Source organism: Eleutherodactylus coqui, chromosome 9 (assembly GCF_035609145.1).
Source record: "Eleutherodactylus coqui strain aEleCoq1 chromosome 9, aEleCoq1.hap1, whole genome shotgun sequence".
Taxonomy (NCBI): domain Eukaryota; kingdom Metazoa; phylum Chordata; class Amphibia; order Anura; family Eleutherodactylidae; genus Eleutherodactylus; species Eleutherodactylus coqui.
In genome coordinates this window covers 81,725,270-81,747,950 of record NC_089845.1, presented here as the reverse complement: position 1 = coordinate 81,747,950, position 22,681 = coordinate 81,725,270, and the positions used below count along the sequence as shown (strand labels likewise).

Sequence of the window (22,681 nt, the reverse complement as noted above, 5' to 3'; positions counted from 1 at the left end):
ACTGTGCTGACAGACACACCCCAAAGACATGGCTAAAACTCTAGAGGGAGGCTTTTGTCAGACTACTTTGCAGAAAACACAATACATTACACAACACAACACCATGGTCTCTGTGCAAAGGATTAACACTCTGGAGTTCTTAGGTCATTAGATATGGCAGGAATACAAGATATGAAGGAAGAAAGATCTGTAATATAGTATTTTTACATGGTACAACTGTTGGGTAATTAATAGAGATGAGCGAACGTACTCGTCCGAGCTTGATACTCGTTCGAGTATTAGCGTGTTCGAGATGCTCGTTACTCGTGACGAGTACCACGCGATGTTCGGGTTACTTTCACTTTCATCTCTGAGACGTTGGCGCGCTTTTCTGGCCAATAGAAAGACAGAGAAGGCATTACAACTTCCCCCTGCGACGTTCAAGCCCTATACCACCCCCCTGCTGTGAGTGGCTGGGGCGATCAGATGTCACCCGAGTATAAAAGTCGGCCCCTCCCGCGGCTCGCCACAGATGCGTTCTGACATACTTTAGGGAAAGTGCTATCTTGGTGGAGCTGTTATAGGGAGAGTGTTAGGAGTATTTTAGGCTTCAAGAACCCCAACGGTCCTTCTTAGGGTCACATCTAACCGTGTGCAGTACTGTGGAGGCTGCTTTTTGCAGTGTTGCACATTTTTTTTTTTGGTATATCGGCCGTGCAGAGTATTGCGCCCTGCAGTAATACTCCAGGGCCAGAAGTGCTTAGGCAGGGACATAAGACATATTGATTGAATATAGGCAGTGGGCCTTTGCAAAAACATTTGGGGAAAAAAATCTATTTGGGCTGCCTGTGAGTGTCCTCAGTGTTCTGGGTCTCTGCTGGGTGTAGTAGTTCTCCAAATTCATACGCAGCCAGCTAAGTGTTACAGCAGGCTTGCGCCAATTATTTCCTGCCTCTGTCTGGGCTGTTAAATCACCGCTGTATTGCAGTCCACAGTGCAACACTCTGCAGTTCTTTGACATACTCCAGGGACAGAAGTGGTGACGCAGAGAGAGAAGAGATATATTGATTGAATATAGGCAGTGGGCCTTTGCAAAAACATTTGGGGAAAAAAATCTATTTGGGCTGCCTGTGAGTGTCCTCAGTGTTCTGGGTCTCTGCTGGGTGTAGTAGTTCTCCAAATTCATACGCAGCCAGCTAAGTGTTACAGCAGGCTTGCGCAAAATTATTTCCTGGTGTTCCGTAAGTGAAGTCAGCCTCCAACCACAGGCCAATAAGCGGCACATTTAATTACAGCGTTCTGTTTCTGCATTACTGGTAATACAGCATGCTGAGGGGTAGGGGTAGGCCTAGAGGACGTGGACGCGGCCGAGGACGCGGAGGCCCAAGTCAGGGTGTGGGCACAGGCCGAGCTCCTGATCCAGGTGTATCGCAGCCGACTGCTGCGGGATTAGGAGAGAGGCACGTTTCTGGCGTCCCCACATTCATCGCACAATTAATGGGTCCACGCGGTAGACCCCTATTAGAAAATGAGCAGTGTGAGCAGGTCCTGTCGTGGATGGCAGAAAGTGCATCCAGCAATCTATCGTCCACCCACAGTTCTGCGCCGTCCACTGCTGCAACTCAGAATCCTCTGGCTGCTGCTCCTCCTTCCTCCCAGCCTCCTCACTCCATTACAATGACACATTCTGAGGAGCGGGCAGACTCCCAGGAAATGTTCTCGGGCCCCTGCTCAGATTGGGCAGCAGTGGTTCCTCTCCCACCAGAGGAGTTTATCGTGACTGATGCCCAACCATTGGAAAGTTCCCGGGGTCCGGGGGATGACGCTGGGGACTTCCGGCAACTGTCTCAAGACCTTTCAGTGGGTGAGGAGGATGATGACGATGAGACACAGTTGTCTATCAGTGAGATAGTAGTAAGGACAGTAAGTCCGAGGGAGGAGCGCACAGAGGATTCGGAGGAAGAGCAGCAGGATAATGAGGTGACTGACCCCACCTGGTTTGCTACGCCTACTGAGGACAGGTCTTCAGAGGGGGAGGCAAGGGCAGCAGCAGGGCAGGTTGCAAGAGGCAGTGCGGTGTCCAGGGGTAAAGGCAGGGCCAGACCGAATAATCCACCAACTGTTTCCCAAAGCGCCCCCTCGCACCATGCCACCCTGCAGAGGCCGAGGTGCTCAAAGGTCTGGCAGTTTTTCACTGAGAGTGCAGACGACCGACGAACAGTGGTGTGCAACCTTTGTCGCGCCAAGATCAGCCGGGGAGCCACCACCACCAGCCTCACCACCACCAGCATGCGCAGACATATGATGGCCAAGCACCCCACAAGGTGGGACGAAGGCCGTTCACCGCCTCCGGTTTGCACCGCTGCCTCTCCCCCTATGCCCCAACCTGCCACTGAGATCCAACCCCCCTCTGAGGACACAGGCACTACCGTCTCCTGGCCTGCACCCACACCCTCACCTCCGCTGTCCTCGGCCCCATCCACCAATGTCTGTCAGCGCACCGTCCAGCCGTCGCTAGCGCAAGTGTTTGAGCGCAAGCGCAAGTACGCCGCCACGCAACCGCACGCTCAAGCGTTAAACGTGCACATTGCCAAATTTATCAGCCTGGAGATGCTGCCGTATAGGGTTGTGGAAACGGAGTCTTTCAAAAATATGATGGCGGCGGCGGCCCCGCGCTACTCAGTTCCCAGTCGCCACTACTTTTCCCGATGTGCTGTCCGAGCCCTGCACGACCACGTCTCCCGCAACATTGTATGCGCCCTCACCAATGCGGTTACTGCCAAGGTCCACTTAACAATGGACACGTGGACAAGCACAGGCGGGCAGGGCCACTACATCTCCCTGACGGCACATTGGGTGAATTTAGTGGAGGCTGGGACAGAGTCAGAGCCTAGGACCGCTCACGTCCTACCCACCCCCAGAATTGCGGGCCCCAGCTCGGTGCTGGTATCTGCGGCGGTGTATGCTTCCTCCACTAAACCACCCTCCTCCTCCTCCTCCTCCAACGCAACCTCTGTCTCGCAATCAAGATGTGTCAGCAGCAGCAGCACGTCGCCAGCAGTCGGTGTCGCGCGGCGTGGCATCACAGCGGTGGGCAAGCGTCAGCAGGCCGTGCTGAAACTACTCAGCTTAGGAGATAAGAGGCACACGGCCCACGAACTGCTGCAGGGTCTTACAGAGCAGACCGACCGCTGGCTTGCGCCGCTGAGCCTCCAACCGGGCATGGTCGTGTGTGACAACGGCCGTAACCTGGTGGCGGCTCTGCAGCTCGGCAGCCTCACGCACGTGCCATGCCTGGCCCACGTCTTTAATTTGGTGGTTCAGCGCTTTCTGAAAAGCTACCCACGCTTGACAGACCTGCTCGGAAAGGTGCGCCGCCTCTGCGCACATTTCCGCAAGTCCCACACGGACGCTGCCACCCTACGCACCCTGCAACATTGGTTTAATCTACCAGCGCACCGACTGCTGTGCGACGTGCCCACACGGTGGAACTCTACGCTCCACATGTTGGCCAGGCTCTATGAGCAGCGTAGAGCTATAGTGGAATACCAACTCCAACATGGGCGGCGCAGTGGGAGTCAACCTCCTCAATTCTTTTCAGAAGAGTGGGCCTGGTTGGCAGACATCTGCCAGGTCCTTGGAAAGTTTGAGGAGTCTACCCAGGTGGTGAGCGGTGATGCTGCAATCATTAGCGTCACCATTCCTCTGCTATGCCTCTTGAGAAGTTCCCTGCAAAGCATAAAGGCAGACGCTTTGCGCTCGGAAACAGAGCCGGGGGAAGACAGTATGTCGCTGGATAGTTGGAGCACCCTCCTGTCTATATCTCAGCGCGGTGAGGAGGAGGAGCATGAGGAGGAGGGGGAAGAGACAGCTTGGCCCACTGCTGAGGGTACACATGCTGCTTGCCTGTCATCCTTTCAGCGTGTATGGCCTGAGGAGGAGTAGGAGGAGGAGGAGGAGGAGGAGGAGGGGGCGGAGGATCCTGAAAGTGATCTTCCTAGTGAGGACAGCCATGTGTTGCGTACAGGTACCCTGGCACACATGGCTGACTTCATGTTAGGATGCCTTTCTCGTGACCCTCGCGTTACACGCATTCTGGCCACTACGGATTACTGGGTGTACACACTGCTTGACCCACGGTATAAGGAGAATCTTTCCACTCTCATACCCGAAGAGGAAAGGGGTTCGAGAGTGATGCTATACCACAGGACCCTGGCGGACAAACTGATGGTAAAATTCCCATCCGACAGCGCTAGTGGCCGAAGGCGCAGTTCCGAGGGCCAGGTAGCAGGGGAGGCGCGGAGATCAGGCAGCATGTACAGCACAGGCAGGGGAACACTCTCTAAGGCCCTGGACAGCTTTATGGCTCCCCAGCAAGACTGTGTCACCGCTCCCCAGTCAAGGCTGAGTCGGCGGGAGCACTGTAAAAGGATGGTGAGGGAGTACGTAGCCGATCGCACGACCGTCCTCCGTGACGCCTCTGCCTCCCTCAACTACTGGGTGTCGAAGCTGGACACGTGGCCTGAACTCGCGCTGTATGCCCTGGAGGTTCTTGCTTGTCCTGCGGCTAGCGTCTTGTCAGAGAGGGTGTTTAGTGCGGCTGGGGGAATCATCACGGATAAGCGTACCCGCCTGTCAACCGACAGTGCCGACAGGCTTACACTCATCAAGATGAACAAAGCCTGGATTTCCCCAGACTTCTCTTCTCCACCAGCGGACAGCAGCGATACCTAAGCAATACGTAGGCTGCACCCGCGGATGGAAGCATCGTTCTCTATCCCCATCAAAAACGGGGACCTTTTTGCTTCATCAATCTGTGTATAATATTCCTCCTCCTCCTGCTCCTCCTCCTGAAACCTCACGTAATTACGCCGAACGGGCAATTTTTCTTAGGCCCACAAGGCTCAGTCATATAATTTTTTTAAACAATTTTTATACGTTTCAATGCTCTTTAAAGCGTTGAAACTTTCACCTCAACCAATTTTTATTTTAACTGGGCTGCCTCCAGGCCTAGTTACCAATTAAGCCACATTAACCAAAGCGATTAATGGATATTACCTGCCCTCTTGGTTGGGCATGGGCAATTTTTCTGAGGTACATTAGTACTGTTGGTACACCAATTTTTGGGGGCCCTCGCCTACAGTGTAATCAAATGAATTTTTAGCCCACCTGCATTACAGCTGACGTTACATCAGCTGTGTTGGGCACTGCAATGGGATATATTTATGTACCGCCGGTGGGTTCCTGGGAGCCACCCATGCTGTGGGTCCACAGGGAGTTGTAACTGCATGTGTCCACTTCTAAAGAACCCCAGTCTGACTGGGGCATGCAGTGTGGGCCGAAGCCCACCTGCATTAAGCACGACATTACCTCAGCTGTGTTGGGCAATGCAATGGGATATATTTATGTACCGCCGGTGGCTTCCTGGCACCCACCCATGCTGTGGGTCCACAGGGAGTTGTAACTGCATGTGTCCACTTCTAAAGAACCCCAGTCTGACTGGGGCATGCAGTGTGGGCCGAAGCCCACCTGCATTAAGCACGACATTACCTCAGCTGTGTTGGGCAATGCAATGGGATATATTTATGTACCGCCGGTGGGTTCCAGGGAGCCACCCATGCTGTGGGTGCACACGGAATTCCCATTGCGGAGTTGTACCTGCCTGTGACTATTTATAAAAAACCGCGGTCTGACTGGGGCATGCAGACATCTTGACAGAATGAATAGTGTGTGGCACATAGGTTCCCCATTGCTATGCCCACGTGTGCAGCTCCAGATGGAGGTGGCACAGGATTGGATTTCTCATTGCTTCTGTACAGCATTGTGGGCTATCGCCCCGCCCCTTTTAAAGAGGGTCGCTGCCTAGCCGTGCCAACCCTCTGCAGTGTGTGCCTGCGGTTCCTCCTCATGGCAGACACACTTATAAATAGACATGAGTGTGGCGTGGCATGAGGGCAGCTGAAGGCTGGGCAGGGACAGTTTGGTGTGCGCTGTGGACACTGGGTCGTGCGGGGGGGGGGGGGGGGGGGTTGGTCAGCATGTAACCCAGGAGAAGTGGCAGCGGAGTGTCATGCAGGCAGTGATTGTGCTTTGTTGGAGGTAGTGTGGTGCTTAACTAAGGTATGCCATGCTAATGAGGGCTTTTCAGAAGTAAAAATTGTTGGGAGGGGGGGCCACTCTTGCTGCTATTGTGGCTTAATAGTGGGACCTGGGAACTTGAGATGCAGCCCAACATGTAGCCCCTCGCCTGCCCTATCCGTTGCTGTGTCGTTCCCATCACTTTCTTGAATTGCCCCGATTTTCACAAATGGAAACCTTAGCGAGCATCGGTGATATACAAAAATGCTCGGGTCGCCCATTGAACCCTCGAGCATCGCGAAAAGTTCGTCTCAAGTAACGAGCACCCGAGCATTTTGGTGCTTGCTCATCTCTAGTAATTAAGCTCCCAACAGCCATCCCAGCGATTATCAGTTCTCAGCTTTCACATAGGAGTGATGATCCCTCACTGAATAGAGACAGAGCGTGCTGGAGATCTCTTACATCCATCCGCCTCCATTCAGAGTAAACAGACAGTCAATCATAGATGAACAACAGCCTGTTTAAACAGGTCAACAGTTCCTTGGTTTGTAGGTGAGCTAAAAACCAAGCAACTCTGACAAGTGAGTGATTGTTGCTCACCTGCTCTGTCGGGTTCTGTGCTTACATGGGACGACAGTCGCCCATAATCGCTCTTTTGAACGATCACTCGGGCGACTATCCAAAGTACCTTTAGATATTAAGAAAAAGTATTTGCTAGTTATTCAACATTATATGTAGATTTGTAATTTTTGTCTACAATTGTTTTGCACTTACCTGACACTGAAGGGTTCATTTCAAATTCAACTGTGGAGGCATCATGTAACGATAGCAATCTTGCAGCATCTCCAGGTGGTCCAGGTGGTCCCCTAGGTCCTGGCAAACCTGGTAATCCAGGCATGCCTGGTGGGCCAGGTGCCCCCCTATTACCAGGAATACCAGGTTCACCAATGATTCCTTTAATTCCTTGTGGTCCTGCAGGCCCTGGGGGCCCAGGTGGTCCAATTGGTCCAGGTGGTCCCGATAAACCTGGATCGCCTTTAGGTCCTGGTTCACCACTTTTTCCTGGTGAACCCCTTTGACCTTTATTTCCTTGTGTGCCTTTGGAACCTCTTGATCCTTTTTCACCTGGAGGGCCAAATGGTCCAGGAAGGCCTTTTTCACCAGCAGGTCCTGGCATTCCTGTTTCTCCTTTATCCCCAGTCAGTCCCTTTGGTCCAATAGGTCCCATGGGACCAATAGGTCCTCTTTCACCTTTTGGTCCTCTAGGACCTGGTGGCCCTGTAATAAGTAAAGGTTAGAATTATCTACCATTAATCTATACATATATATATTCATGAAGCAAATTACAATTAGCTGTTACTATAATATGTACAATAGAACAGTACAATTAGAGTTAGATCCCCATTAATTTTCTGCAGAGCTAACTGTCTATTATTCAAATCTGTTTTGCATGGCTAAAGGGTCTTAATGTAATTTTCTATATGTAAAGGGAAGAAACAGTAACACCAAAAGTAGATCTGTATTTGAAATGTCAACAGGTGCACTTAGCAATGTATACATAATAACCATGGTTGCAAGCATGTCACCTGCATATTAAAGATGTTTTATATAAATGTGCTCACACCATTATTCCCAAATTTCAGATTTCGTTAGAACCATAACTCTTTAACGATTTTCCGGCAAACCATAATGCATTTCAGACAATGCAATCAATCTGGCCCATTAAAATAATCTCCAAGACCCAAAACAGTAATAAAAAACAGCAGCAAGTGATCCACTCTACTGCCAGCTTCAGAAGGACTTGTGTTCTATCAAACATAGTGGGCCTGTGTCTGGGTCCCATTTCACAGCAGAACATGGCAACAATGGAGGATCTTCTACTATAATGGACCAGTCAAACATTGATCGCTATACAATGTCACAACAGAAGTATACTTTTTTAAATAAAAGAGTATTTCAACCTCAAAATATAAAATTTAGTATTAGCAAAACATAAATTAAATGATAGCCAGAGCTATGTTTGAAAAGCCATATGGGTTCTGGCTTAGCTTCTCAGAATCTAATAATCAACTCTGATTTGGTCAATATGTTATAGATTGGTTCCTTTTTAGCTTGACTGGTAATGCAACGCTATATAGCGTTGCATTACAAGTCAAGCTAAAAAGGAACCAATCTATAACATGTTGACCAAATCAAAGATAAAACATGCCAATGTGTCTTTAGTAAAGCCAACATAACTACCATATTTTGAAAGCTACTCTAACTTCTGATTCACTAATAAGGTATACGGCACTTTGGTGGAAATCTTCTGATACTCTGTTTTCACTTGTGTTAAGGTTTCCATTGATAACCGTGATGCACAGTCATGTGACTAATACCAAAAGTATCTGATGGACACCAACTTACAATAGAGTCTCATAGGATCCACCAAGGTGTCAGTGATTTAACCAGAAAAATATGATGGAATCTATGACAGAGCCTCAGATACAGATGGTAACATACCGTAAACTGAAAATGTTTAAAAGGAACGCAACTGAATATATCAGTACAGATAAAAATGCCAATCTCCTTCTTTTAACTTTTGTTTTAATTTTTTTCATATAAATAGTGTTTTAACAATAGTACATTCCATTTGTTGTGCTATGATTGAAAGATATCCCCTATCGACAGGATAACTTTCAGATCGGTAAAAGTCCAACTGTTGGAATTCCCACTGATCTCAAGTGTTGGTAGCACTGGTCACACATGCACACCATTTATTTCATTGGGCCTGCTGAATATAGTGCTTGAACTAATACAGCCTTACACTTCCAGTTCTCCACTCCATTTCCTCCCATATGCAGCCATTAAAGCCAGTGGTTGTCAGGGGACCTCCGTTCTCCTAATAAGTTTAGTCCCAGGGGTGGGACTTCCTCTTACCAGAGGTTTATGGCATATCATGTGTATATACCATAGATGTCTGTAGTTTAAATACCCCTTTAAGTTAAAGGGGTTGTCCAGCTTTGAGCTATTGATGACCTATCCTCAGATCATCAATAGTTGATCAGTGTAGGTCCTTCACCCAGGATCTACACCAATCAGCTGTTAACTAGGCCGCTGTTACAGTATATGGAGCTGGAAGCAGACAGCTCTGTACACTTTGCAGCAAGCTAGTTTAGTATTGCAGGCACTCTTCCCATTGAATTCAATATTGAAAAATTCAATGCCTGCAAGACCTATCAAGGCCGCTGCAAAGTGTATGAGAATGTCTGCTTTTGGCTCCATACACTGACAGTTGATTGTTGAACAGCTGATCAATGCGGTTCCCAAGCGTCAGACCCCACTGAACAACTATGCCTGAGGATAGGTCATCAATATCCCATACCTAGACAACCTCTTTGACATAGTAAATGGAAAATGTTGTGACTTACATTAGTATGTATGTCAATGTATTTAAAAACTAATAGTTCACCACCACTTATGCATTTATATATGTCATAGCATTTCAAAAGCTTCACTTTCAGATGTGCTGTTGATATAAAGATGGGCATATGGAGAAGTTAAACCATAGTGACTCCTTTACTAGCTGCTCGCTCTATATCTTCTCAGTTGTAAACCTAAATAAATCCCCAGAACACTCTATAACGCTATCAATCACTTGTTATGTGTGATATCAATAAGCTGTTTCAACATTTTTTTTAATAAAATCCAAAAATCATAAAATCCTAGCAGCTAAACACTGAAACATTCGTCTAAAGGAAAGCAGTTATAATCCTACCTTGCAATATTGTGAAATTCCTTATTAGTTGTCCATGCTTGGAATCCACCAACTTCATTTCTTCCATGATAATTGATAAATTGGCTACTTCATTATCTAATCTTTGTCTCATTGTATCCTGTTGAGTCCTGAGGGAAGAACTGTCCAGCTGAATACTGGCGATAGAGTTATTCAGCTGAATGATATCTTCTGTGTGTTTACCCAGCGTATCGGTGCAAGTTGTTCTCACATCATTGAGGTTACTAGTCAGCGTCCTTAGATGATGAGCAGTGTAACTAATATTGGTGATAATACCTACAATATCTTCCTCAAATTTCTGGAATCTCTCTTCCAAATAGTTGAATTTGATATTCGTCCTATTCTCATACTCATTACGGTTGTCTTGGAGATCCTTCAAGCTCTGCTCATTTGATTGTACAGTCGAAGTAATATTTTCAATCTGCATACCAAGGTTGTTGAGTTGATGGCTCATTTCTTCTACAGTCTCATTGTTGGCCTTGACAAGAGCGGAGTTATTGGCTGAAATGCTTTGTAGGTTCTGGACCCTTTCCTTCAACCAGTCGGTATCCTTCCGAGTTTGAAGAACAGCTTGTTGAAGGGTTTGGAAATCGTTCTTGATACGTTGAATAGCTTGGCTGGTATCATCCACAGACCTTTGTAAAGTGCTTATAACTGTCCTTTGCTGGGTCTGCGTCAAGTTTAAGTTACTTATACTCATAGCGAGTATATTGCTTGACTGCATTTGACTTTGAAGGTTTGTCTGCAGACTGCTGGTGTCCTGCTGTAAACTGGAAACATAACTGTTATATACCTGTAATGTTTGATTGACTCCATTGATCATCAGAGAGTTATTGTCTAAGGCACTTTTCATTTGGCTTTGTTTTGCATCTAGAAGGCCACTAGATTCTTGTAGCTTCTCCAGGGTATCTTTGTTTCTGCTGCTTTTTTCGGTGATCTCGCGTAGTTGTTGGCGAATGGCTAGGATATCTGACCTCACACCAGAGAGTTCTGAGTTAGTGTTGACTGATTTTTCTCCAGCTTGATCATCTGCAAAATATATACCATATGTTAGGAAGTAATGCAAAGTCAAATTGGCAATGTTGCCGTATATTTATCTGCTTTATCATACACTGAGGTCTTGTTTCACTGAATCATTCTGAAATAATTTGCAATCACCCACACATTAAATGCTTAGGCATTCCATAGCAACAAATTTCACTATCCAAGAAAATATATGCGTATGGGTGGAAAAACAGAAGTTGGCAAAATATTGGTTTGTCACATAACTAGATTTTACAAGTACTCAACACTGCTGCTTTTCAGAAATTGCATTTAGAAATCGATCACCAGAAATGAAAGCACGAAGGGGGTTTCTGGTTTATTTTAAACATTGGTGGCAGTAGGAGTGATGTTGTAAAATATTTTAAAAAGTGGTACTCAGCTCCTAATCGCCTGTGGCACTCCAGACTGGTCTTTTTTTTACATTGGCTACAGCAGTGAGATGTCTGTATACTAATGTGACTTCTGCAGCCAATGTCCTTCTAGCTGCTGGCCCTGAATGGAACGTTATCAGTGACGTCCCATATACCAGGCTCAGAGTATCTGGTCCTATCCCATATGACCATAAATGGGACGGAACAGGTGCCAGCAGTGACATCACAGGTCATGTGATGCCGCGCTTGAGTGAAGAACAGGAGCATCAGCGGTTAGGATGAGTATTTAAAGGGCCATTCCGGTAGAAACACATTTTCTCATGCCTGCTCCCCTCTCCTTTGTGTATTCATGCCTGTCTGGTGCTTATCAAGCACCATCTTGAGAGTGATATTTTTTACTTTCACTTTCAATCAAATCCATTATGCATCAGGCTAGCCTTAAGTAAGGCTACACCATTTTTGACTGCAAGGGGGGGGGGGGGGCAGTTTATTATCATTACCTTCTATGTTCATCCAAATAAGCTACAGACAGTAAGTATACAGTCAAGAGGATGTGCTGGGATCTCCTCTATTATAACTGTGTGATCATCATCAGTAACTGTGACAGGAATGACTGTATTTCCTGCAGCAGTTGCAATGGTAGATCTATGTAATAAAATCATACAGACTCAGAAAATAACTTAAAATTAACATATAACCCCCAATAAATCTGAGTTGGTCAGAATTGAGACCACATGATCAGCTGAGCAAAAAGAGACCAGGAGTTTCAGACAGAAAGAAATAATTAACCAAGGTAACACTAGCTCACATATATACTGGGGGGATAGCTGCATAATAAATGAATTAAAAAAATCATTGGAGTGGGGTTTGAAAGAAATGGTTGTGGACAGTGGGGAGGAAGATGACAGATGGCATATCAGAATAATTAAAATGATCAAAACACCCCTTTAACTTCACTCAAAAGCCACATCAACTCACTCACCCTGTCACAATTATATAGGCTCAGGAAGCTGAGATGACAAATTGGTGAACTGGTAGGCACCAGTGATACTCTGGAGTTAACAAAACCCTGGGTGCCAATTTATTAATTTAACTGATATGACATTAAAAACCTTTGCGTTATTGAAAATGGTGTAAAAATAGTGAAAATTGCATCACATTATTATAATGGTTCGTGTGCTTAATGTAATACATTTGGTGCAACTAAGGCTGCCTTCACATCTGCATTGGGGATCCGCTTTCCTGCGCCATTCGGGAAGCAGTAAAGGGGACTCCCAATGGCTGAACGGCTCTGTCTCTGGACGGAACCAATCAGAGCCGGAAGAACCCCATTGTCTATAATGTTCGTCCGCTCTGCATGCCACGCTTTTTCTTCCGGTATTTTGAGCCAAATCTGTGATGAAACCTCTGATCGCAGGTTCCAGCACAGATGTGAAACCACCCTTCCTAGGCTTATTAAACATATTTTCCACATGGCTGCTGTACATTTACACCAAAATTGGGCATCGAAAATGGCACACATCTTAAATTTTGTAAGTCCTTTTAGTTATGCCCCTTCGGCTTAAAGGTTGGTATAATGCAATCTGTTTAGTAAATCTTTTCCAGTGTCTCTTGGTTACTAAAAAGAAAGCCACTGATGACCACCAGCATTTCAATTTGGAAAGCTTGGCAAGCAAATCAAGTCTTAGCTTACTGGACACTTCTTCACAGGATGAATCTGAAGATTTTAAGTAGAGGTAGCTTTTATTTCTAAATGAAAGCTTTGTCACATCAATGATATGTCAAGGCAAGCTGCAGCAAAGAACGATGGTCATAGAGGAACTTGCCTAATGAACTTATATTTCATGAAGACAACTCCATTTATAATGCCGATTCAGTGATCTGCTTAACTGATGTAGGTATGCCTCTAGAAAAAAAAGCCAGCTATCTATTTCCCTTACTACAAAGGAAATATAATGTTACATGCTGACTAGTATTGAGTGAATCGAACCACTAGAACTCTGTTTCAGGTCGAACTTTGCTGAAAGTTCAGTTTGGCATGAACCCAAACTGAGCTTTTAGCAAAGTTCTACACAAAACAGGGTTCTACTGGTTCAGTTTGTTCAACACTAGTCCTGAATACTGGGTATAACATTGTCTATTAGCCATAAAAGCTAATAATGTGATACAGGGTTTTAACGGCTCTTAGACAGTGTTATACACCAGTTTTAGGGGTTCCGGTGAGCTTTCGGTTCTAACTAATTCAGAGCAAACCAAACGTTTTGCCAAAGGTTGATAAACCAGACGAACTGAACATTTAAAAAGTTCTCTGACCATTAAATGATGGCTTGGATCCATCAGAGGGAGAGGCACTCTTTGTCAGCAGCTCTCTGTTCTTCCTCAAAGATGGGAGTTCCCCTTTTATAACATTGACATATAGAAAGGGTTTGCCTTCATCAGACAACTACTTTATTAAGGTGTAATACCTATATCTGGAAATGATACGGTTGATGCAACATATGGATTAATACCATTAGAATTTACCTAGTTTTTTCAGGTTCTGCTCCACCTCGGAGATCTTGTTATTGTAACCTCGATGTGACTTTTCTATGTCATCTGAAACGACGTCCATTCTCTCCACCACTGAAAAGAAGACAAAGCTTTAGCTGATGTACACTTTCCTGGGCATTTGTATAGTTGCTGCCAGCCCTTCCGTGAGATCATGTCCTGGGCTCTGCCAATTTGTTCTTAGATCAAAAAGAGCTGACTATAATAACTTAGACAAAAGATATTAACATCTTAATACCGGAGATTAGTAGACTTTGGCGCGTCCAACAAACACTGGGTGTAATGAGCATCTCTTTGATTGTATGGTGTCACAACTGTATAATGTATGGAGTTACCAATTCTGTAACTCCATTATATACAAAGCATTATATTGGTGTGTTAGTGCATTCTTCTTTATAATGATATAGTTTATTGTGAAAAAATATTATAAAACTGTCTGGAATTTTATGTCTCATATTCTTCCTAACCTTACAACGTTGTCACATATCCGTACTGTCTTGCCTAAGAACACTGTTCTAAAAAACTTTCTAAAAAAAAATGTCATTGTTACCCCGAGCAATCAGACTCAAGTTTTTATTTTCCAGAGCAGGAATGAAATCAGTAATTGAGTTTAGTGGTATGGGCATGTTAGGAGATTATTGATGATGCCCTCATAACTGCACTCCCTGCATCAGGTCTAAGTCAAGGAACTGGGCTTCCATTTATTACTGTCCTACTGACCATAATTGGGACTGTCATGCTTAGCACTGTTTGTCATGCCATATGCTAACCCCATTTATTCATAGGTACTGTGATACTTGAACAGTTAGCTGCCAGTTATATTATGCTGTATGTGGTTGGTCCCTGGTCATAGGTGCAGATGCTAAGTGTAGCACTGCATGGGTTCCATCAAGGGTAGAACTCAAGACTATAATTGGGCTGTTTCATCCACTTTGTGGTTCTTGTAGTGATGTAGTGGCAGAGAAAGAGTGAAAGTGCAACATAGAGAGAGTGAGAGTGTAGCAGTGTCAGGTTATGTCCACATGGTGGTCTCCGACACTTATTTTTCCAAGGGTATTCTGCCTGTAAAACTGCAGCAAAATTCTGCGGCTATTTCACGCATTTCTGCCTGTTTTTGCCACAGATCTGAACCATGTCAATGGGCAATATCTGCATGCAAATTTTTGACGCGATTGTCACTTCTTCAAAGTGATCCCTGTGGAAGCTCATTGGAATTCCACATGCAGAATTTGCCCATTGATAGGGCTAAATATGTATGCAGATACATGGCAAAAATCCCAGCAGAATAGCTGTGGATTTCTGCTGCGGTTTTACAGGAGGATTCCACTTGGAAAATTCAGAGGTCAGGGCTGCCATGTGAACATACATTGATTTGGGTGCATTGACATGTGGTGGATTTTGGTGCAGATACACATAAAAATCCATGTAAAAATCTGCACCATTCTTTGCAGATTTTGACGTGCATCTGCAGAATATTTCACCTTTCACCTGAAGAGGTGAAGTCTGCTGTGAATCCATGATAAAATCCACATCAATGATCTGCATTTTGACATGGTATTTTATGTGGATTTTGGCGTGGATTTTTCTTTTGGCGTGGAAAATCCGTATCAAATCCGCTACATGTAAATGCACCCTAAGATTGCCTGGAGTACGAGAGCCAAATGCTTTGTCCTCTGTGTATTGTAGTTTGGTCCAGCGAATATAAAGCTGAGCATTAGACCCTGTAGATGCTGAACCACTACCTTGGCCTCTTGGCATGTGTACCATGGCCTTGTGTGGAGCTGTGGCGAGAGGAGGGTTCCTGGATTAGTGGGAAGGATCTGAGCTGCTGCCTGGTTCTCTACACAGTGGGCTAGTCGAGTGTAGAACGAACTGTAGAACATGGAGTAGCCCTAATTATAGCCTTGGACTCGACCATTGATGTAACCAGTGGGGTGCTATACTCAGCATTCACGACCAATCGCTACAACATAAGTCCACAACATGACAAGGAAACACAGTTCAATTTATACTTATGGTAAGAGAGGGAGGTCCATGGCAGCATCTACAACAAACGCCTTATAGGTCCACATAGCATAGAAATTCTGTAGATTTAACTCTGGGTTTATAGTACCAGGCTTCTCAAATACATGCGGCCGAATTTTTGAGCACAAGATTTTAACTTGGCTAATAGAAATATTAAAGTAGACAACTACAAACTGCAATCCTCTAATCCAATCTTCCGAGTGACTACAAAGGGGTGGGAAGTGGCTATACTTTAATGACAAACAGCTAACAAGACTCGTAATGGCCAAAATGAATGAATACAAATTGTGAATGAAGTTGACATTGACAATGTCTGCAAATATGGAACATCACATTGATATAAGTTTAACTTCACGTGGTCTTGCTATATTTAATAACATTATAAGATACAGCACATACCTTTGTATCCTAGTATGGACACTGTGATAGTGAGTAAGGCACAAAGAATATACAGCAGTATGATTGAAAACTTCAACGCCCAGTTATTTTTGCACTTCGTACACTGGGTTCCCTCTTGTATGCCTATAAAAAAGAGGATTACAGAACATTATAGAAATGTGGTAGACAATAGCTTTAACACAGAAAAATGATTTGGGGAGCACCGTAAAGGAGTTCATCATAGACACTGATAAAAGGGATAATTTATGTGTAATTGGTGGAGTCCATTAATTGGGACACCAATTCTGGCAGGTGGGATCCTAGAGGTATATTCATATAACAGTATTCATCTGTATGTCAAATTAACAAATTCCTGACTAGGCTTATAATTTCAGCTTTCTATATTTAAGATCTTAGGTTAGTTGTCCCCGACCAGTTGTGGCCCACCGCAGGCACCTTCATTTATTGCCATATGCACTGGTTACAATATTGCATCTACCATAGCAATATTACAGGCATATTCTATCTCCTACATAGTGTTGGTCAGTTTAAGCTTGACTGTACAGTTGGTCATCTTTGACTCTGATGGGTGTATCAGCTGTTGATGTACACCTGGGAGCAATAAGGGAGGGTTTTTAGTTCCCTCTTGGCCTGAGTTCGGTGCTGGTTAATTTCAGTGCAGTCCCCTTGTGCTGTGGAGTGAGGACCTCTCTGGATCTGCTTTCTGTGGTTTTTTCAACGGCTCTTCAATACGTTCTGAAATTTATTACTGAGATTTATTCTTTGAGGTTTTGGTTTACTCTTATGGTGGTTTTTCCTTTATAAGGGTTAGTGAGTGGCACAGGCATGAGGGTGGATGCGTCCTTATCAGGACTGGCCATCCACGAGTAGACAGGGATTATCACCCTCAAGTTCCCCCTTGGGGAAGTATCCTTACTTTGTTTATTTTTTTCCTTGTACTGCAGAGGGTTCCTGTGAACATTGCCAGAGAGAATATATTTTGGTTTGCAGTAGTTGCATGCATGAAGCTGGTGTGACACTTAGTGAATGGTATAGTACTAATGTCTAAAATTTGCCACTATAATATCTTTAAAAATTCATATCTAGAATTTAAACATTTCTTAATTCTGTACATTAAATTTTTCCCCAACATGTTCTAATTGAATGCAATTCTGAGCCGCCACTCAGAGTGGAATATGTCCTATAAGATACAAAAAGTTGGGGACCCCTGGCTATGTGTTATTTCATGCGCACAGGCATTAAATCTCTAAGTCGTATGTATAGAGATGTACTCGTAACATGACATACATGGCAAGTATTTCAGTCAAATTACATATAAAAATATCATGGCATGGTTCATAGGATACTATATGATGTTGGTTTATGCCCTAAATATGCTGTGTATGTTTTGATGAATAAAAGCAGAGCAAACTGCAGCTAGTAGGATAATATTGTGTAGAGTTGCAAAGACTACGTATAGTAGAATGCTGGTCTTGTGGAAGTCCTTGGCTTGTCCTCCAGTGTAATTGTAAGTGAAGACAGGGCTGCGTCAGGATGGAACAAGATAACTTTGCAGGGGTGGGGATGATGGAGTGTAATGCTCTGTGAGCACAAGATAGTTACTAGAGGCTTATAATAAGGAGGAGTGAGCCAAGTGCAAATGAAATAAGGTATCATTTACCTTATGTTTATGATAGAATACATTTACATGCCATAAAAATGATATGATATCCGGTGCACATATGGGTCAAGCAAGGTAACGTAAATTAATTTCTACACTGAATGTCTAAATGCATAGCTCATTTTCTTATTTCATTATAATTTAGATGTCTACTATGCATTTTTTGCAGATATTTCAGTACCAAGCATACACAATTGGCAGACCAAAATGTTAATAAAGAGAAAAACCTAATTATAATGATTAGTTGCTGCTCCATAAAGTACCAGCCCATAGAAAATATAGTCAACAGATTATGAATTAGTTATTGTTTGTTTTGCTGCAAATGAAGAACTGAATCTTGGAGGAATCTGCAAGTAATTCCACCATTCTGTAGCATGATTATTGTGGCTGTTACTGGACCCTGATAGTACAGGTTAGTGCCAGGAGCTATCCACACTGATTAGTGCTGATGTCTCCCTGTGCACAACTGCCATAGGAGAATGCTGCCTGCCAGTGTGAGAATGTGGAGACCCGATTTATAATTACAGTATAGAATTTCCTGGCCTCCATGCAATTGACCTACCTTTACATCCACCTACATTACACTCTCTCTGAGATTCACTCTGCTGTACTTATAATTAGAAATATATATGTGATAAAACAAAAATTGTGGAAACTTTCCAAAAGTTCAACTTTTTGAGAAAACCACTCCTTTATTTAGGCAAATCTCTTGTGTCAAATGTTCACTTTTATCATATGCTATGCATGCTAGCCATCACATACTAGGCCACTGTTTCCCAACTCCGGTCCTCAAGGCACCCAAACAGGTCATGTTTTCAGGATTTTCTCAGTATTGCACAGGTGAAGTAATACTTGTGAATGCCTCAGACATTGCCCCAGGTGTTCTTACTATAGGATGTCCTGAAAACATGACCTGTTGGGGTGCCTTGAGGACCAGAGTTGGGAAACACTGTACTAGGCAATAAGCCCTCCAGAAGACCATTTCCAATGCATAAAGGTAAAAAGACACATACACAAATACATGTGACAACTATTTATGATTCTGATGGGAGTGTTCTCCTAAGATGGGCGAAGTCTGACCTCTGGGACCATAAAAATGGTGCGCATTCATGACCATCGCTCCATTCACTGTCTCCCTTAGTCCCATAGAAGTAAATGGAGTGGTGGCCATGTATGTGCATCATTGCTTCATTCACTATGATAACCTGAGATACGCCATTCTCTTGATCCTATGAGATCCCAGAGGTAGGACCCCCAGCGATCCTACATTTATCACTCATCCCATGGCTTAGTGATAAATGTTTTGGTGGGGAAAACCCATTAGCAATGTCTTATAATGGATTTTTTTTAATTAACTTGCGGCGGGTAATAAGTAAATTACCTGGAAGCGCTGCAGAATAAGTTGCCGCTATACAAATAACAAGTCCTTTCCCCCCCCCTTATTCTTATTTCTGTTTTATCCATAAAAAGAAGTCTTGACATTAATTCTTTCTATGCATCACTATTGCTTACTACCATAGTACAGTAAGAATTCAACCGGGACGAACCAAATAACATTTCTCTCTCTAAAATTTGATTTGTTGTGCAGTTCTCAGAGAACTTTGACAGAGTCCAGACTGTTATCTGTACATGTTCCCATTTGAGCAGGTGATAGACATCTCAATACATTTTTGTTGGATATGTGTACTTGGACATTTTTTTTCTCTGATGCATCTGAAGTAAAGACATTTTGTCAACAGTCTAGATTAAAAATATAACTTTTTTGTATATACAGCTGCTATGTATCTCCATAGTTATAGACAGCAAATAAACTCTGCGTGTAGTTTGATCCTGCAGATGTGTTACTCCCTTTTCCTGCTAACCTACAAACAATCAAAAAGGGGCAGAAGGATTGGAGTAACATATAATTGCAGAATAAGACTACACACAAAGTTTGTAGTCTCTGGAACCATGGAGATAGATAGATTTGAATATGTATTAACCAAGGTTACTTTCAAGCAACATTGTTATGTTTTTTGTCACAAATCCCCTGTGTCATGCTCCATTAAAATTTAGGGTCAGGCTGAATGACATGTAAAATACAGAGTGTTACTGGGTTGCTATATGTGCCAGACAGCACTGCTAACGGTAGTAGAAGCACAGCTGAGGCCTACGATTTTTCCCTGATCTGCCCAACTAGACCTGCAAATAAAGCAGATCACCCACCCTGAAAAAGGTGATCCCACTTCTGAAACCTGAGCAGATTGCCTATACATCCCTAGGTTTAAAATGAGGGAGAGGAAATATGTGAGAACAGAAAAGACAAGAGAACAATAGTCAGTATAGTTGTAGACCAAAGTCCAAAGTCTGAAATAGGAAGGCACTAACAGAAACACTGAGAAACACAAAGGCAAACACCCCTAAGCACAAATGTATTACTAGCATCCTCTCCAAAGAGGAGTTGGAATGAATACCATGAGCACCTGATAGGCTGACTGAGATGATAGCTCAGCCAGCCTATCAGTTCAACAATAGAAGGGAGATGTTTCTCTTTCAGGATCCAGTGCCAAATATCACTGTGCATGTGCCGACAAGTGCACCACATGGTCCAGTGCGGACGTTGCGATGTCCATGTGGCCTGTGCATGCACCCAATCCCTGTTGGCGCCAGTGACAACGTGACAGATTGCCAATGAGTCTATGGTTCAGAATCACAATTACTTTTTGCGTCACCATACCTACGTCATCCACACAGGAGGGGGCCCACATATTGATATTTCATCCAGCATTACACATTATGAAATATCATTTATACAGTACAGAAGTATTCAGAGCGAAAAGCCTCCAAAAATATTTTTTCACTACTTTTTTTTGTGAAAAAATGTCTTCCTTACATTTCTTGCTCAAAACTCAATTAGAACATCTGCTTTTCATCATGAATTTCATCACATTCTCTGACTCATTGAACCAACTAAAAGCATATGTTTAGATCCTGCGGTGGAATTCATCCTATACAATTTACAAGACTAGAGTGACCTTCGGCACATTAAATGTCTCAAAAACTCGGTTAACTTGGCTGGCAGAGCTGACGATCCATGTAGTACCTATAAAGCTAATGCAAAGCTCACTTGAGGACAAAACTGTGACATTCCCATCACTCCTCTTAAACAAGAAATCTAGAAAACAGCTCTACTATGTTCTGGAATGTTACAGCTATTTTGATGAATTTTACACATCGTACAGGCAAACAAGTCACATTCCTCACAGTCCGTATAAAAATGCTCTCTTTACATAAGTTATGTATTGACTCTCAGTTAATTGATGAGGTGACATCTCACACCAGGCTTTTTCGAAGGCTTGATTTCCAACACCCTATTCTTTTACATGCCACTTTGTTATATTCTACTTGGCAGTATTGATAGTGTTCTTACCAGGTATTATAATGCAAAAATATTGTGTTATGTGCTTTTTTTTAATAATCATTTTCTATACAGGGTCATAGCTATACATATTACAGAAGGAGCAGCTGGACCATGGAACTTGGGTGGGCACAACAACACAACACGATCAAACATCAGCATCAGAGGCATAATGTGAAGCTTCTGAGCCCCAATGCAAAACCTATAACAGGGCCCCCAACAATAAGGCTTTATTCATAGTACTGGGCTCCCTATATGGGAAAGAGAGGACTTATGGGCCCCCTAAGGCTCCTATAGTTATGCCACTGAGCAGCATTATAAATGACACTTGCTAAGGCCATGTTCACCAGCATTTTTTTGACTGAACCTGTTCTACTAAAAAAGGGAATCAAACAGAAAGCATTCCTTCCATTTTTTTGGAGGATTTATAAATTGGGGCTGTTAATAAAAATGGATAAAATGCTTTCTGATTAACTTCTATTCTTCTTGTGCAGCCTACTAGATGTGGGGCTCTTTTTCCTCCCAAGGAGAAGTACAAGGATAAACACAAAGAGAACAAAAAATTCCATATAGACATCACCCTTGGTCAGAGCTGAACCTATAACTCAAGCATTGCAAGACAACAATGCTAAAAACCACCCCCACCGTATTTAAAGTGTTGTCTGATATTGTTCAATGCGCTGTATGTACATCCTTAAGGCTGGATCACATCAACATCAGAACTTTCATTTGGAGCCTCCACCATTGAATTCTGTTAAAATACAGGACACAATAGTCCAGATGGCCAGACGGAAACTGGATGCACCCTATTATAGTCAATAGAGCCTGTCTGGTGCCATACAATTCCCTTATAAGACAGATCTGTTTGGCCAGTGGGTTCTGTTTTCCTGCTCACCTAAAGGAACAGGAAAACGGAACCCAAAATGCCAACTTGAATGAAGCCTAAGACCCCATGCATAGTATCCTTGTTGTATGGATCTATAACACAGAATCCATAGAAGTCTGTGAGCCCATACTGTACCAATACACAGTATGTCTCCCATTTCTTAAAGAGGTATACTGAAGTTTTTCCTGATAGTGTTTCCTATTGAATCCCTTGTAAGGGACTAGCCCTAAAGCGCTAAAATTGCCTTATAATGGCAAATCTGAAGTTGTAATGACCTTTAAGTGCCAGTTTGAAAACCTGCACCCAGATACTGCTTCCTATGTGCTGTGCTTTGATTGGCTGTTGAGAGGTCATTAGTTTGGAGGGTACTAGAAAGAAAGAGGAAAGCACAGGGATTAGGCAAATGTGTAGAGGTGCTGCTGCTGGAGCAGTGCAACGATCCATGGAGGCGCTGCTAAGCTGCTGCTGGAGGGGTGCATTGGACTGCCATAGTGTTGCTAGAGAAAGAGCAAGGCTAGAA

The 22,681-nt window shown here is 43.8% G+C and overlaps 1 protein-coding gene across 2 annotated transcripts in view; it reads right to left on the bottom strand.

Moving 5' to 3' along the window:
- The window catches only part of COLEC12 (collectin subfamily member 12), a 159,818-nt gene that overhangs the window by 19,130 nt on the left and 118,007 nt on the right, over positions 1 to 22,681 (bottom strand). For both annotated transcript variants that reach the window (XM_066579616.1, XM_066579617.1), the window contains exons 3-6: positions 16,219 to 16,341; positions 13,771 to 13,869; positions 9,815 to 10,861; positions 6,832 to 7,335 (exon numbers count right to left, since the gene is read on the bottom strand). In XM_066579616.1, coding sequence (XP_066435713.1) covers positions 6,832 to 7,335; positions 9,815 to 10,861; positions 13,771 to 13,869; positions 16,219 to 16,341 — 1,773 coding nt within the window. The remainder of the gene's footprint in view (positions 1 to 6,831; positions 7,336 to 9,814; positions 10,862 to 13,770; positions 13,870 to 16,218; positions 16,342 to 22,681) is intronic.